This window comes from Panthera tigris, chromosome B4, assembly GCF_018350195.1.
Source record: "Panthera tigris isolate Pti1 chromosome B4, P.tigris_Pti1_mat1.1, whole genome shotgun sequence".
Lineage (NCBI taxonomy): Eukaryota > Metazoa > Chordata > Mammalia > Carnivora > Felidae > Panthera > Panthera tigris.
This window is the reverse complement of record NC_056666.1, coordinates 74,916,180-74,934,164: the sequence shown is the minus strand read 5'-3', so window position 1 is coordinate 74,934,164 and position 17,985 is coordinate 74,916,180. Positions and strand designations below refer to the sequence as shown.

Here is a 17,985-nt window from a genome sequence, read left to right as displayed (position 1 = left end):
TCACAGCAAAAGGCCTTCCAGGTTTGTTCATATTATGGCAGATGGCTGGATTTCCATCTTTTTTTCTTTTTAATTTTGGTAAAATACATATAACATTAAAGTTACCATCTTAACTATTTTTTTTTAATTATTTTAATGTTTCATTTATTTTTGAGGGAGAAAGAGAGAGAGACAGAGACAGCAGGAGCAGGGGAGGGACAGAGAGAGGGAGACCCAGAATCTGAAGACAGGCTCCAGACTCTGAGCTAGCTGTCAGCACAGAGGCCGATGTGGGGCTTGAACTCACGAACCATGAAATCATGACCTGAGCCAAAGTCAGACGCTTAACTGACTGAGCCCCCAGGGGACCCCATCTTAACTATTTTTAAGTGTATAGCTCGGTAGTGTTAAATATATTCATATCGTTGTGCACCCATCATTACCGTTCACCTCCATAATTCTTTTCATCTTGTAAAACTGGAACTTTATACCCATTAAATAACTACCTATTCCCCCTCCCCCAACTCCAGCCATTGATAACTACAATTATGCTCTCTGTCTTTATGATTTGACTACTGTAAGTACCTCATAGAAGTGGAATCATACAGTATTTATCTTTTTTTTTTAATGTTTATTTCTGAGACAGAGAGAGAGAGAGAGAGAGAGAGAGAGAGAGAATGAGTGGGGGAGGGGCAGAAAGAGAGAGGGAGACACAGAATCTGAAGCAGGCTCCAGGTTTCAAGCTGTCAGCACAGGCCCCGATGCGGGGCTCGAACTCACAAACCGTGAGACCATGACCTGAGCTGAAGTCAGTCGCTCAACTGACTGAGCCACCCAGGCACCCACAGTATTTATCTTTTTGTGGCTTATTTCATTTACAATAATGTTCTCAAGGCTCATCCATGTTGTAGCTTACTGAGTTTTGTTTCTTTTAAAGGCTGATTATATTCCATTGTGTGTATGTACCACATTTTCCTTAATTATTCATCTGTTGATGGACACTTGGGTGGCTTCCATATTTTAGCTATTGTAAATAATGCTGCTGTGAACATGGGTGTACAAGTATTTATTTCTTCAAGACCTTGCTTTTGATTCTTTTGGTTATGTACCCAGAAGTGGAATTGCTGTTTTTAATTTTAATTTTTTGAAGTGATTCTTAAATTTTTTTAATTAGAAAAATAAAAAAAATTTTTAAAGTTCAGATTGTTCTTTTTGTTGTTACCTGTGCCATTGATATTATATCCAGGAAGTTGCCAAATCCACTGTTGTGAAGCTTTTGTTCTGTGTTTTCTTCTAAGAGTTTTAAGTTCTGTATCCATTTTTGAGTTAATTTTGTATGTAGTATTAGGCAAGGGTATAATTTCATTTTTTTGCATGTGGATATCTAGTATTCCTAGCACTGTTTATTGAAATGACTATCCTGTAGCACCTGGATGGCTCAGTTGGTTAAGAGTCTGACTTTGGCTCAGGTCATGATCTCGTGGTTCGTGGGTTTGAGCCCTGCATTGGGCTCTGCTGACAGCTCAGAGCCTGGAGCCTGCTTTGGATTCTGTCCCTCTCTGTCCCTCCCCTGCTCATGCTCTGTCTGTCTCTCAAAATAAACATTAAAAAAAAAAAAAGTATCCTTTTGCCGTTAAATGGTCTTGGCACCTTTGGCAGAAATCATTTGGCCATATATTGCATGGATTTATTTCTGGGCTTTCTATTCTGTTCATTTGTCTGTATGTCTCTTTATGCCAGTACCACACTGTATTACTGTACAGTGATTACTGTAGCTTTGTAGTAAGTTTTGAAATCAGGAAGTGTGAATTCTCCAGTTTTGTTACTCATTTTCAAATTGTTTTAGCTATTTGGGGTCTTTAGAGATCCCATATGAATTTTAGGGTAGCCTTTTCTATTTTGCCAAAAAACATCATTGGAATTTTGGTGGGGATTGCATTGAATTTGTAAATTACTTAGGGTAATAATATTCACATTTTAACAATATTAAATCTTTGAATCTAGAACATGGGACGAGTTTTCATTTATGTCTTAATTTCTTTCAACAGTGTTTTGCAGTTTTAATTGTACAAGTTGTTATGTTAGTCATTCGTTTTTGTTTTTGTTTTTTTTTTTTTTGATGCTATTGTAAATAGAATTATTTCATTATTTCCTTTACAGATTCTTCATGTATAGAAATGCAACTGAATTTTATGTGTTGACTTTGTATCCTGCTATTTTGCTGAATTCATTTTTTTGTGTGTGTGTGTGTTTTCTATGCAAGATTATATCATCTGCAAACAGATAATTTTACTTTTTTGCCAATTTGAATACTTACTCCTTTTTCTTGCCTAGTTCTTTTATTTTTATTTTTTTAAATTTGAGTGTGAGAGAGAAAGTGTGAGTGTATGCGAGCAGGGGAGAGGGGCAGAGGGAGAGAGAGAATCTTAAGCAGGCTCCACACTCAGTGCTGAGACTGATGCAGGTGTGGATCCCATGACACTGGAATCATGACCTGAACTGAAATCAAGAGTCACATGCTCAACTCACTGAGCCACCCATCCACTTCTTGCCTAGTTGTTGTGATGAGAACTTCTAGTACTTTGTTGAATAGGAGTGGGCATCCTTGACTTTTTCTGTATCTTAGCAGAAAGGCTTTCAGTTTTTCACTGTTGAATGTGATATTTGCTGTGGGTTTTTTGTATATGGCTTCTTTTTTGAGGTAGTTTCCTTCTAGTCCTAGTTTGTTAGGTGTTTTTATCATGGAAGGGTATTGAATTTTGTCAGATGCTTTTTCTGTATCTAGACGATCATGTGGTTTTTTCCTTTATTGTGTTTGATGTATTGCATGGTTGATTTTTGTATGTTGAACCATTCATGCATTTCAGAAATGAATCCCTTTGGTCATAGTGTGTATAATCCTTTTAATATGCTGCTAATAAATTCTGTTTGTTAGGTTTTTTTTTTAATGTTTATTTTTGAGAGACCGAGACAGAGAGAGACAGAGTGTGAGTGGGGGAGGGGCAGAGAGAGAGAGAAAGACACAGAATCTGAAGAGGCTCCAGGCTCTGAGCTGTCAGCACAGAGCCCGATGCGGGGCTCAAACTCACAAGCCGTGAGATCATGACCTGAGCTGAAGTCGGACGCTTAACCGACTGAGCCACTCAGGCGCTCTGAGTTTGTTGTATTTTGTTGAGAATTATTACATCAATGGTCATAAGGGATATTAGTCTATAATTTTCTTTCTTTCCTTTTAATGTTTATTTACTTTTGTGAGAGAGAGAGAGAGAGTAGGGAAGGGTCAGAGAGAGACAGAGATACAGAATCTGAAGCAGGCTCCAGGTTCTGAGCTGTCAGCACAGAGCCCAACACGGGGCTCAAACTCATGAACCGTGAGGTCATGATCTGAGCCAAAGTCAGACGCTTAACTGACTGAGCCACCTAGGCGCTCTAGTTTTCTTGTAGTGTCTTTGTCTGGCTTTGATATCAGGGTAATGCTGGCCTTATAGAATGAGTTGAGAGGTGTTCCTTCCTCTTCAAATTTTTGGGAAAATTTAAAAAAGATTGGTGTTACTCTAAACGTTTTGTTGAGATTCACTAGTGAAGCCATCAGGTCCAGGGCTGTTCTTTGTTGGGAGTTTTTTTTTTTTTTAATTGATTCAGTCTCCTGACTAGACAGATCTGTTCAGATTTTCTACACTTTATGGTTTATTCTTGGTAGGTTTTGTGTTTCTAGAAATTTGTCCATTTCATCTAGATTATCTAATTTGTTGGCATATGATTGTTCAAAGTACTCTTATAATCCTTTTTATTTCTGTAGAATTGGTAGCAATGTCTCCACTTTTATTTCTGATTTTAGTGGTTTGAGTCTTCTGTTTTTTTCTCAGACCATTTAGCTAAATAAAGGTTTAACTTTTTTGATCTTCTCAAAGAGCCAACTTCTAGTTTTATTAATTTTTCTCTATTATGTTTTCTGTTTTGTTTATCTCTGCTCTAATCTTTGGTATTTCCTTTCTTCTTGCTTTGGCTTTAGTTTGTTCTTTTTTCTAGTTGCTCAAGTTATAAGGTTAGTTTGTTAATTTGAGATCTTTATTGTTTTTTAAATGTCAGTGCTCATAGCTATAAATTTCTCCTTTAGCACTGCTTTCGCTACATCCCATAAATTTAAAAATTATTTTTTTAATGTTTTATTTTATTTTTGAGAGGGAGAGACAGAGTGCGAGCAGGGGAGGGGCAGAGAGAGAGGGAGACACAGAATCGAAAGTAGGCTCCAGGCTCTGAGCGGTCGGCATGGAGCCCAGTGTGGGGCCCGAATTCACGAGCCATGAGATCATGATCTTAAGTCGGACGCTTAACCAACTGAGCCACCCAGGCGCCCCCATCCCATAAATTTTGATAGTTGTGTTTTTGTTTTCATTCATCCCTAGTATTTTCCAGTTTCCCCTTTGATTTCTTCTTTGATCCATTGGTTGTTTAAAAGTGCTGTTTAGAGGCGCCTGGGTGGCACAGGCAGTTAAGCATCTGACTCTTGGTTTTGGCTCAGGTCATGATCTCATGGTTTGTGGGTTTGAGCCCCCCATTGGGCTACGTGCTGGCAGGGCGGAGCCTGCTTGGGATTCTGTTTCCCTCTCTCTTTGCCCCTCCCCTGCTTGAGCTCTCTTCTTCTCTCTTAAATAAATAAATATTTTTAAAAAGTGCTGTTTAATTTCCACAATTTTGTGAATTTTCCAGTTTTCCTTTTGTTACTGATTTCTAACTTTATCCTGTTGTGGTCAAAAAAGTTAATTTGTATGGTATCTGTCTTTTAAAAATCTATTGAGACTTAATTTGTGGCCTCACATATGGTCTATCCTGGTAATTGCCCTATGTGTACTTGAGAAGAATGTTTATAGTGTTGTTGGGTAGAGTGTTTGTTCATATATGTCTGTTAGAGCTAGTTGGTTTATTTTTTAAATTCTGTTTATCTTTTGTTGGTTTGTTCTGTCCATTGTTGTGGGTAGGTATTGAAGTCTGCACCTATTAGTGTAAAACTGTCTTATTTCTTCCTTCAATTCTGTGGGTTTTGCTTCCTGTATTTTGATGGTCTTTTATTGGGTGTGTAAATGTTTATAATAGTTATAGTTGTTGTATTGAGCCTAGTATTAATATATAATGCTCTTTTCTCTTGAAACCTTTTTTATTTTTTTTTTGAAAACTTTTTTGGTTTTAAAGTGTATTTGTTTTATATTAGTGTAGCCACCCTTGGGGGGTGCCTGGGTAGCTCAGTTAGTTAAATGTCCTACTCTCAGTTCTGGCTCAGGTCATGATATCACAGTTTGTGAGTTCGAGCTCTGTGTTGGGCTCCAAGCTGGTAGTATGGAGCCTGCTTGGGATTCTCTGTTTGCTCTTCCCCCACTCACACACCCATGCAGTCTCTCTCTCTCTCTTTCTCTAAATAAATAAATAAAATTTAAAAAATTTAGAACCTTAAAAAAAAAAAAAGTATACCACTAGCCACCCTTGCTGTCTCTTGGGTACTGTTTGCATGGTGTATTTTTTTCCCTCCTCCTATTTTCAAGTTTGGGTCTTAGGATCTCAGTTGCTTGTAGAGAGCGTATATATAGTTGGACATACGTTTTTATGCATTTTGACAATTTAATCTATTTACACTTAAAAGTAATTATAAATGATATCATTATGCTTATGCTATTTGTTTTCTATATGCCTTATAGTTTTTTGTCCCTCATTTCTTGCATTACTGTCTTCTTTTAGGTGATTTTTCCATAGTGAAAATTTTAAATTCTTTTCTCATTTCCTTTTGTGTGTATTTTATGGCTATTTTCTTTGTGGTTCTCATGAGGATTACATTTAACATCATAAAGTTATACTAATTTGAATTTATATTGGTTTAACTTCAGTAACATACATACAAAACTCCTCCTTTTAGCTGTGTCCCCACATCTTTTGATTGTTGGCTGTCACAAAGTTGTATCTTTAAACATTGCATGCCCCCAGAACATAAACTAATAATCCTTTTAGATGCATTAGGCTCTTAAATTATATAGAAACTAAGATTTGAATTACAAACCAAAGTTACAGTAATAACTAGCTTTTACACTAATAATTGTGTTTTTTCCCTTAAAATGTATTAAGTCTCAAATCATGTAGGAAACAAAGGCACAGTTATAGACTATTTTTTTTGAATTTTTTACAATGTTATTTTGAGAGAGAGAGAGAGAGAGTGAGCCCCCTTCATGGGGCTCAAACTCATGAACCGTGAGATCATGACCTGAGCTGAAATTAAGAGTCGGGAGCTCACCCAACTGAGCCACCCAGACTCCCCTAGGGGAGTTATTTTAAAGTCTTTGTGTAGTAGATCAGCCATCAGGTCTTTTCCAGGGGCATTTTTTTGTTGATTTATTTTTTTTCCTTATGGGCCATACTTTCCTGTTTCTTTAAATGCTTTGTGATTTTTTTGTTGAATGCTGGCCATTTGAATCTAATAATGTGGTAACTCTAGAAATCAGATTCCCAGGGTTTTCTGTTTTTGTTATTGTTTTTGGATGTGGAGTGGATTTGATTTTGTATGGTGTCGCTGATGAGGATCAGCCTGAGGTGTAAACTTAAGGTATTGTCACTTCTTTTCTGATCCTTTCCCTGGGAATGTGTGGTCCAAGTTTTCTAATGTCCTGATCTTTAATGTCTGGCTCCCCAAAGGGGAAAAAAGCAAAAAATGAAGAGGAGAAAGGATGCACGTGCTTCAGATCCCCTGGAAGTTACTTTAGCCAGAAGGGGAGGAGCTTGCAACAGTGGAGGGAGGCACAACAACAGTGGCTGCCTGCCTCTTGGTCTGTACCTCTGTGATCAGAAGCTGCAATCAGGGGTCAAAGCACAGAGCTTGATATTTGTAGGATAGTCTTTTGCTGGTACTGGCTTCCCCAAAGTGTGTGCAGGCTATTCCAGGAGCAGGTGCACAACTGCCTTCATTGTGGCTGGGGTAGGAGATGGGTAGTTGCTGATGTGCTGAGAGATGAAACTGATATAAATTAACCTCAATTTACTGTCCAAGGCTTGCCCCAAAAGTTGCAAGCCTTCAACGGACTCCAGAATAGTTACATCAGACAGATTCTGCCAGTCCAATTGTTTTCTAGGTGGGGAGACAGATTCCTGGTGCTTTCTACTCTTGACATTTTCCCAGAATCCTCCTCTTTTTTTTTTTTTTTTTTTTTTTATGGCTAAGCACAATTTCATTGTATGTAAGTACCACATTTTGCTTATCCATTCACCCATCGATGGATGGACACTTGGGCTGCTTCCCTATCTTGGCAGTTGTGAATAGTGCTGCAGTGAACATGGGAGTAAAGAGATCTCTTTGAGATCTGTTTGTATGACTCTTGATTGAAGGTTTTTAAAATCTGACTTCTAGTGGTTATAATTATTGATCTCAGAGTAGCCAACTGCCTGTTCAGTATCTGAAACTTCCAGTGTTTCAGCAAGCAGTCTTCTTATTTTAGGTTGTGCTTATTTGGTTTTGTTTTCCATTTTATAAATTTCCTGAAGTAAAGAGATGTCATCTGCTTCATTCTAGGCATGCCAGGCTCCCAAGAAAACAAAAGCAGATGATCGAGGAACAGATGAAAACACTTCGGAGCAGACAATTCTCAGTATGATTTCCCAGAGCTCTTCAGACACAACTATCGCAGGTTTAATGAGCATGTCAACTTCTACCACAAGTGCAGTGCCTTCCCTTCCAGCCACTGAAGAGTCATCCAGCAACTTAAGCAATGTGGAGATGTTGCAGGGCGAACGTTGGCTGTCCTCCCAACCCCCTTTTAAACTGGAACCTGCTCAGGGTCATCGGACTAGTGAGAATTTAGCACTTATAGGAGTTGATCATTCTTTGCAACAGGATGGTTCGAATACATTTATTTCCCAGAAGCAAAATAGTAAGAGTGTGCCATCAGCTAAAGTGTCTCTGAAAGAATACCGTGCAAAGCATGCAGAAGAGTTGGCTGCCCAAAAGAGGCAATTAGAGAACATGGAGGCCAATGTGAAGTCACAATATGCATATGCTGCCCAGAATCTTCTGTCACACCATGATAGCCATTCTTCGGTCATTCTGAAAATGCCCGTAGAGGGCTCAGAAAACCCTGAGCGGCCTTTTCTGGAAAAACCTGACAAAGCAGCTCTCAAAATGAGAATCCCAGTGGCAAGTGGAGATAAAGCTGCCTCTTCAAAACCAGAGGAGATAAAAATGCGCATTAAAGTCCATGCTGCAGCTGACAAGCACAATTCTGTAGAGGACAGTGTCACAAAGAGCCGAGAGCACAAAGAAAAGCACAAGACCCACCCATCTAATCATCATCATCATCATAATCACCACTCACACAAGCACTCTCACTCACAGCTTCCAGCTGGTCCTGGGAACAAACGTCCAGGTGATCCAAAACATAGTAGCCAGACAAGCACCTTAGCACACAAACCCTATAGCTTGTCTAGTTCTTTCTCCTCTTCCAGTTCTATTCGTAAAAGGGGCCCCTCTGAAGAGACTGGAGGGGCAGTGTTTGATCATCCAGCCAAGATTGCCAAGAGTACTAAATCCTCTTCCATAAATTTCCCCTTCCCTCCTCTTCCTACAATGGCCCAGTTGCCTGGGCATAGCTCAGACACAAGTGGCCTTCCCTTTACACAGCCTAGCTGTAAAACTCGAGTTCCTCATATGAAACTGGACAAAGGGCCCACTGGGGCCAATGGTCACAACACAACCCAGACAATAGACTATCAAGATACTGTGAATATGCTTCACTCCCTTCTCAGTGCCCAAGGTGTGCAGCCCACTCAGCCCCCTGCATTTGAATTTGTTCATTCTTATGGTGAATATCTGAATCCACGGGGTGGTGGAATGTCCTCCAGGTCTGGCAATACAGACAAACCCCGGCTCCCACCTCTACCATCAGAACCTCCTCCACCACTTCCACCCCTTCCTAAGTAAAGAAAAAGAAGAGGAGAAAAAAAACTTCCATAAAAACAACTTTTTTTTTTTTTTTAACTACTGATTCTGGACTAAGGAAATTACTTCCCTCATGAAATACGTCACCCTTCTTGGACTAGGGAATAAATGAATATTGACATGCAGGTGGGAGGGTGGTAGAGGGGCTTGGTTATATCTACTGCCTCAGAAATTTAACTATTTTATTATAGTTTTTACTGGTATTAGAGAGGTGAGAATGTGTTAAGCTGTGAAGGATTAAGAGTACTTTCTCTGTTCTTGGCCTCTCCACCTCCTAATTAGATCGATTAGAGTTGATGTCTTCCCTCTTCTTGCCAGGACTGAAATATGGAGGGTTGGTTTTATCAAACAGTTGTGGATCCTTTTGGTGTTTAATATTATCAGAAGAGAGGAAGTATTTAAACGTCAAAATCTTTTAAGAGACTTTTAAAAATAATTTAAAGAAAGTAAGTTATCTGTTTAGTTTTTTTTATATCATTGGGGAGGGGATAGGGATTTTGCTGTGTGTATGAGATACATAGCAATGACTCCTGGGGGGTGGGATTGGAGGGTGGGGGGTGTGTAGGGGGGATGGGAGGGTAGGCTTTGGCCTTGAGTTCTGATAGGCTCCGGCCACTTGAAGTGTTGAGACCTTTAAGTGTGTATGTAAGTGTGGGTATGTGCGTTTTTAAGTATGTGTGTTTAAAAATCATGTTTTATCTTTCCCTCCCTGTCCCTCACCATTTTCACTTCCCAACAGTCTACTAGAGAGAACACGGTGTGGCCTTTAGAACATAAAGGAAGGAAGAGGCATGTGTTTAACATGGTATTTTCCCATTTCTTTATGCTGTAATTGACTGGTAGCCTTCTAAATTCTAGTTTGGGCAAGTGTAGCCAGTGGCCTGACTCTGGACTCCATTATAAAAACTTTTACCCCCCTTTTCCTTTTGATGCAGCACAAAGGTGGGGTTGCGGAAGAAGGATTGGAGAGCAAGGCTGGCTTCTGCCCTACAGAATTGGGTGTGTCTTTTTTTCAAGTTGGGCTTTGGGAAAGTGTTCAAGTGAGAGCAGTCTCAGGGTCTCTGAAGGGAAGGGGGATGTGCTGTATATCCTGCCTATGAAAGCCCAGACCATATATGAGAGTAGTTCTGGGAGAAGCCATGGAGCTAGAGGATACTGAAAACAATGAAATTGTGATTGGGTATTTTTAGGATATTGTGTTTTAAATTATATTATGAATGTAAGACTTGCTTTTTATCTGTATATCTAAAGGGAAACAGCTGCATCCTTAATTTTTGCAAACCTATATGACTTCAGAGATTAGAGCTTGTGAATTTAACAGTACTGGTGTCATGAGGGTGAGCAAGCCTAGCCCACAGGTACAGATTGTTCATCTTTGGTGGCTTTAGCTTCTAGGCAGAGGTTTTTCCGGTTTCTAAGAATTTTTTTTAAAAAAATGGATTAGGAGTCCTATTCTTACGGGTGTTTGACTATCCCAGATTTCAGGATAAGTGGTATTCAGGATCCTAGCACTCAACACTTTTGCTGAGGAAAAAAATTTTTCAAGGGGCTAGAAAGCATTCTAAGCCAAGTTGTGTAACTGAAAATGCCACCAAGCTACAGATCATTTGATGTGATAGTCTTTGGTCTTCATGGTATTTCTTGCTATGGAAAAGATGATGCAATTTGAATTTGTCTTCTTGTTTTTAACGCAGCTTCCTTTACCAAATATTCTTTATAGAGAAATTGAATATTTTTCATTGGAAGTCATAGGGAGACAGGAGTTGTACATGTGCTGCTGCTTGCCAGGAACAGACTGGGGAGAAAACCGAGGCAATTGGAATTGTTGATGCACTGGCCTAATGTAGGAAGGAATTTGTACAGTAAACTTTAAGGTGAATTAGTGTCCTGTATCTCTGCATATTTGAACTGTCTAGAGTGCCTGTCATTGCTGTGTAAAATGAGCTCTCTGCTGATCTATAAACCAGTAATACTTTTGACTTGGAATGTTACTTCGTTTTTACAGATGGCATTTTCCTCTTTCTCCTTGATATTTTCTGTGTTGTGCTATGTAATTGGTAGATTTATGATGTGCTTACTAAATCTAGGCTATTTGTTTAGATTTTGTTTGGTGGAGTCTGCTCTCCTTCCTGACCTTCCCAAAAGTTTATTTAGTTTGGATTTGTGTCTTGGTGGAATTGATCACTGATTTGATTATGAAAATACCTTTTACAGTGTTCAGTTTTTCTCATCAAATGCCACATATTTTCTAATCATATGCACTCCCTTCACCACAGAGGCATACATATCCATTTGGCCTCCGAGCCGTTCTCCATGGCAGTCTGTAGTTAGTTCCTTAGACCTTTTGTCAGGAGTAAACTAGAAAAAGTGCTTTTTAGAGCCTGAGGGCTGCTTTCTGCTGTGTAGTCTGGCGTTTGCACTAGTAGATCATTGCTGATATAGGTCAGTTTAAAGACTTCTATATTACTGCCTCCTGATACTGTTTTAAGATACCTACAGTGTTTGCTTTTAGATCTGTTCATATGTCATGAATGTCCTATGTGCTTTGCATGAAGCTACTGGATTTGGGTTAGCAGATGTGCCTGTCAGCTAGCATGCATATTGTTCAAATTAACATAGACTTAGGCTTCAAAGGGTAGTGTGGTTTCTAAACTCTGTGTTTTCTCTATGCTCACACCTTCAAAGGGTGAGAATGGGATTTATACATCCAAAGTTAGTCTAGTTAAACATGGGGTTTTTTTTCTCCTTTTAACCTAGACTGTCAAAAGGATAAGTGGTGGTAAGCAGGCCCGGAGCTTCAAGTTCTATATAAATCTCATTACTAAAACCTTGCTTGACTCTCATGTTGGCAAAAACAAACACCTGTGGAATGTCCTTAGAGCTTTTAATCAGATACCTGTGTTGCTGTTGACTGACCTCTAGTGAAGCATTAATTTAAAGCTAAATTGGTCTTCTGCAATATCAGTTATGCTTTTTGGGTTTAGAAAATACGTAGGACTTAGTCTAAGTTTCTCACTCATGAATCAATGTGTTGCAATATCTGAGACTCTCAGTTTTTTTTTTTTTTTTTTAAAGATTTTAGTATTTTGATTCAATATATCCTTTGTCATAGTTACGTATTATTGGCTTCACCAGGGTTGATAGAAAAAAAAAATTTAAATCTCCAGTTGGAAACAGCAATGGATTAGGGTATAGAAATAAAATCATGGTAACATCAGTGCTTGATTTCCTTAAACTTTTGCTACCTAATTCCCCGTATTGAAAATGTATACCCCTCATACTATGCTTCTGGACAAAGGCAATTAGAGGGATCTTATCCCAGTATGGTAGGATTTTGTGTTTCCCACAGAAACACAGGGACTGTGGGAACTTGGGAACAAATCACTTCTTTAAAGGATTATTCTTTTGTTGATAAGTTGTTTTGATACTAATGGTAGGAAAAGGGATATTCTAGAACATCTTGAAGTTGGAATACAAATGTTATTCTCTTGGGTTTAGGAGAATTTAAGCAGTCTATGCAACCCCTCACATGGTGAGAAATAAGCCCTCCGCAGTCCCACTAAGCTTTCAGTGACTTCAGTACCTCCCCAGATTTCCCATGTTGCTGCTTTTTAACACCCAGCTTTTAACTGAGGTTTGCTCCTGATGGTTTAAGAAATGTTCATGTTCTATCAGAATATCAAGTTTTATTTTGTCGTTTTATCCCTCTGTGGGTGTGAGTTTGAAACAAGCATGGTACTGCAATCCTACCTGATAGAGTGGCCTGGAGTGAGAATTATTTTCTAAGTGGGAGACCCTTCCATTTTAATGTTTCTAAAGTTTTTAATATGAACTTGGCATTGGAAAAGGGAGGGAAAGAAAATGAATGTTTACTAAAAAGCAGTGTCTGCTCTTCCCCTTTGTGAGTGCATATTTATGGTTGAATTAAAAGAAGAGAAAGACTCGGGTTTTCCGTTGCCACGTTAAGCGTAGAGAGGGATGCTTGACAGCATGCTAATTGAAGCCAGAGCAAGTATGTCTCCATCAGGTTATCAGGAACTCTTCAGTCGAATGCTGAGGAACTAACTGATTAGTGGTTGATCACATTGGAAATTGTTGTAAGATGGAAGTGCTGTCTGGGTTAAGCACCCAAAGAAAAGAATGCGGCAGCCTAACTTAGTGTTAACCTAGGTTTCTGGATTTGAAACTGACCTTTCCTTATCCTGTTCCACACACCTGAAACTGTCCGTTTTCTTATCAGACCAAAGAGCAAAGAAGAAAAAAAAAAAGTAAAATACTTTACCAATCTATGTCACTCAGGTACAATTTTGTGGTAATATTTTTGTCTGTTTTCTTTGTATTGCTCTTAAGAGACCTTTCTCAGCATACTATTCTGCTGTTGCCTCTGTCCTCCTTGGGGCACCTCAGTTCTGGATGCTACCCCTGGGATCTCTACTGTTGTTATGTGATTGATAGGATGTAAGTGACCATTACAGTAAGGGCTCTTTGTAAAAAAATTCAAAACATTTTTAAAAAATTTAAAAAAGGATGTTGTATACATTTTATAGTCTGGCTATCAGTTTGATATCTTGCTGTCAAGTATGTTTCTCAATATGTATTTATCCATCCCATCAATAAATGTTAATGATAAAACACTTATCTGATTGTTGTTTATGTGTCCTAAGTCTTCAAATTAGTCTTTAACTGTCACCTTATTGTTATGATTACAGTTTTTAGTTTTGGTAGTAGTATGTACTTTCTGACTACACAGGATCCTGTGTGAATTGAGTTCATTGGAAGGACCTAAGATCTGGTGGTCACAGTGAACCCGGTAGTATGGTAGTATGATGTAGTCAGAGGGGGAAAAAACCCTCACTCAGTAAAGTATTTTTGGTGGTGCTTGGAAAAATTGATAGTGAATATTCTTTCTGGGACATGTAAAACCACACATATGTAAATTACACATTTAAAGGGAAAGGATTTTATGCTAAAATACTCCCAAATTATAACAAAGTTAGCAGAAGCTATAGTTTAAAAACTAAAAGGCGGGGCCTCCTGGGTGGCTCAGGCTGTTAAACATCGGACTCTTGATTTTGGCTCAGGTCATGATCTCACGGTTTGGGAGTTCAAGCCCTGACTTGGGCTCCACATTGACAGTGGAGAGCCTGTTTGGGACCCTCTCTCTGCCTCTCTCTCTCTCTCAAAAATAAGTAAACTCTACAAGGAAAAAAGATCAATTTAACAGAATGATGTACACTTCTGAAAAAAAAATCACTTGAGTTCTGGTCATCCTTCCATTTTCTAAAATAAGACAACTTAGGATTTTTGTTTGCTGTACCTCTCCTAAAACTTTTGTGGGAATTGCTGGCATTTTAAGAATTCTGGTCTGGTTTGAATGGAAGAGAAGAGAAATAATGTAAGGATGGATGATACTACAAAGTCATAAGTTTAGTGATTTCTCTTTGTTAGAGTTACTATCAACTGTCATCCTTGGGAATAGATGAGGTATAAATCAATATAAAGGTGGTGTGCAACTGGATCCCCATTAATAGGGCTTGTTAAACTAATTGATAGAATTAGGCTTCATCTTTTAATGTTTATGTGATGATGGTTTCCATGACACTTGATAGCTGAATAAGAATGGCTTGATCTCATTCATTGTTCTGAGGAAAGTTTGAAGCCCCTTCTGTGGACTGCATTTACTGTATAAGAGGCATGTGTTCACTGCAATCTGTAGCTCTGGGGCCTATTTCTGAACTCATGTGGTTTATGTCACCTGTCCTATGTGTGCTACCTTTTTGCACCTTTTCTTCATTTCACATAACACAAAACCAACAGGTAACCAAGAAGCCACAGCGATAAAAGCAAGTTAAAATTGAATACTAGATCAACCTTTTCTGAAGAGTAGTTTCAGGCACTTTTCTACCTTACATTTATTCCTTCATTAGAAAATAGTACCTATCAGGGGTGCCTGGCTGGCTCAGTCGGTTAAGCGTCCGACTTCGGCTCGGGTCATGATCTCACAGTTTGTGGGTTCGAGCCCCGCATCGGGCTCTGTGCTGACAGCTTAGAGCCTGGAGCCTGCTTCCAATTCTGTGTCTCTCTCTCTGCTCTTCCCCTGCTCATGCTGTCTCTCTCTCTCTCTCCTTCAAAAATAAATAAAAACATTAAAAAAAAAAAAGAAAATAGTACCTATCAAGTGCTGTGTACCGCTTACTGATGGGGATATGGCGGTAAACCACAAACATCCTTCCCTCACAGAACTTACACATTGTAGTTGTAGGGGAAACAAATAAATAAGTAGAACTTAGTATGTTAGATGACAAGGACTTTGGAGAATGTAAAGGGGAGAAGGAGGGATAGAGATGTTTTGTGTGTGTGTAGGTAAGGCTCTTGAAATCAGAAATAAGATGGCTAGGAAGGAAGGCCTCGTGAAATTACAGTTCAGCAAAGATCTGGAAGAGGTGAGAGCAAGCCGTGAGAATAGTTGGGGTAAGAACTTTACAGGATCATTCCAGGAAACAAGTGCAAAGGTTCTGAAGTGAGAATACACTGGCAGGTTTGAGAAATAGCAAGGAGGCCAGTGTAGCTAATATGGACATAAGTGAGGAACAGAGAGTAGCAGGATATGTGGTTAGAGAGGCAATGGAAAGCTAGATACTATAAGGCCTTGTAAGCCATTCTGTAGACAGTGAAATGCACCATCGAAACGCTTTGAGCTGACAAGTGACAAGATCTGGCTTAGGTTTTAAAGTGTTCATTTGGACTGCTGTATTTAAGATGGATTGCATGAGTCAAAGCTAAAGGGGCTTTCACAATAATTAAGGTAACAGATGAGAGTGGCTCGGACTAGGTAGTGAGAAATTACGTATCTTGAAGATGGAGCCATAGGATCTGCTGTAAGGTTGGAAGAGAAGTCAAGGATGATTCCCAGTGCTTGGCCTGACCAACTGGAAGGATGGAGTTGTCATACTGAGATGAGAATGACTATAGAAAGAGGAGGAGTTTGGCATTCATTCATATTCATTCTGTCTCTGTCTCACATGCATACCTTTCTCTAGGACTGGTCCCCAAAACTCCAAATTCTGAAAAACTCTCAAGAATTCATTTTTGTGGGGCACCTGATTTTGTGGGGCCTCCTGGTTCAGTCAGGAAAGCATGCGACTCTTGATCTTGGGTTCATGAGTTTGAGCCCCAAATGAGGTTACTTAAATAAAAAAGATTAAAAAAATTCATCTTTGCCAATTTTTCTTTACAAAGATCCTCAGGTCCACTTTAACCTATTTAATGCCTAGCAGAGTGTTCAGTGGATTACAAACAGCCATCTACTTTGTTAAACAGCACAAAAAGTTTGCTAACATCTTGACCCTTCAATAATATCTGCCCTCTTACTCACTTAGAAGGAAGTGGCTCTACATAGCAACTTTTTTGCCTTTCTTGGATTTAGCAGGAGGGTTTTATTTCAACTAAGACCTATGGTAGACCTAGTTAAAGTCTGCTGTATCCCTATCTAGTTCCTAAAGCCTCTTTTCATTGTTCAGTATAGTAGAGTTTTAATATCCCTTTATGATATTACCACATTTGGTTACAGATTTTTTTTTTTTTTTTTTTTTTTTTTTAGGTTTTATTTTTAAGTAATCTCTCTACCCAACGTGGGGCTTGAATTTACAATGCCAAGTTCAAGAGTTGCATGCTCTACTGACTGAGTCAGTCAGGTGTCCTTGGTTGTAGATTCTGATTCCCATATTTTCTGTAATGTGGTTTCCTCCAGTTAGTTTGGAGTTATAGAGTGTTTATAACAAATATCTTCTTTGTACCCCTTTTGAAGGTCGGAGTGTTTGCTTATGTGTATAAATCACAGTTGCTATTAATATTATGTTTGTATTGCATCCACAATCTCAAACTGCTCAAGCATGTTTACTTCAAAAGAGCATGGTTATCTTTCCTGTTCTCTCTGTATGTCTAGTGCATGGCACTTAGGCACTCAGTAAATATTTCTTGAATGAATTTCAGTAATGGGCCTTCTAGGGATGCCCTAATCTGGAATTGGCATCTCCTCTACCTACTCCACCTCCCATTTTTGTTTTAATCCCTTGTGACTAAGCTGACTGCTGTTGTTGGAGCATTGTAGATTCTCTATACTCACCTGCACTGTGAATCATACCTGCTCATTGGTACTGGAGAAACGTTTTAAATGAAACTGACACTAGATAAAGAAGCTTTGGGAATGTTGGGATGCAAAAAAGATCCAGAAGGGTTAGAGGGAAAGATTGTTGGTTCATTTCTACAAGAGGTGTGGTGATGAAAAAAGATGTTTTTAACTAAAAATTGCTAACGTATAAAATTGGGATTGTGTCTACCATTTCTATATACCTCCATTATTTAGCATGAAATTGTAGAGAATTTTCAATAACCAAGGCCTAAACCAGAACTCATATTTCCTTATTCTCAGTCCAATGCTCTGTACTATAAAGGGATAAAGAATGAGGGTTGGGTTCAAATTCTCCTTCTGCCATTTACTAGACTTAGGCCCATTCTATTCCTTGGTTATCTTATCTGTAAAATGGAAATAATAGCCTCTGCCTCTTAGGGTTGCTCTGAAAAATCAAGTGTTTAATTTCCCAGACTCCGTACTCAAACCAACTGCTCACAAAAGAAAACTACAGCTTTTTCCTGTATAAAGAGTCAACTGTACCGTGATCCTTTGGCCTCTATATGACTGATTTTTTTTACCCGCTGTGTAGGGACGGTGAGGTAACAGCACCCTAGAACCACACAGCGGCCAAAAGTAGTCCCAAAAGTATACCGAAAGGAAGCCACGCTGTGACGTAGAAAAAAACAGCACCGCGGCGCCAAAGACTCCGGCAGCAAGATCACCCTCAACCTCACCCTCCCCGGGGCGGAGCTGTTGACTGACGGACAGGTCTTCTTAGCCACCCCAGCCGCGCTTTTTCTCAGCGCCCCGCCCCCCCAGACATGATAGGTAGCTGGCCTCGGCCAATGGTGACACACCGCCGTGGGCACAGTAGCCAATCAGGAATTGGGAGCCTGGAAAGGAG

The 17,985-nt window shown here is 39.3% G+C and overlaps 1 protein-coding gene across 4 annotated transcripts in view; it reads left to right on the top strand.

The window, feature by feature from the left end:
* The window catches only part of CCNT1 (cyclin T1), a 29,002-nt gene extending 19,557 nt beyond the window's left edge, over positions 1 to 9,445 (top strand). For 3 of the 4 annotated variants that reach the window (XM_007072958.3, XM_042992194.1, XM_042992195.1), the window contains one exon: positions 7,526 to 9,445. In XM_007072958.3, the coding sequence (XP_007073020.2) occupies positions 7,526 to 8,929 (1,404 nt within the window). In that variant the 3' untranslated portion in view covers positions 8,930 to 9,445. The remainder of the gene's footprint in view (positions 1 to 7,525) is intronic. The other variant, XM_042992196.1, reaches the window with a different exon arrangement.
* Positions 9,446 to 17,985: the final 8,540 nt, after the last annotated feature.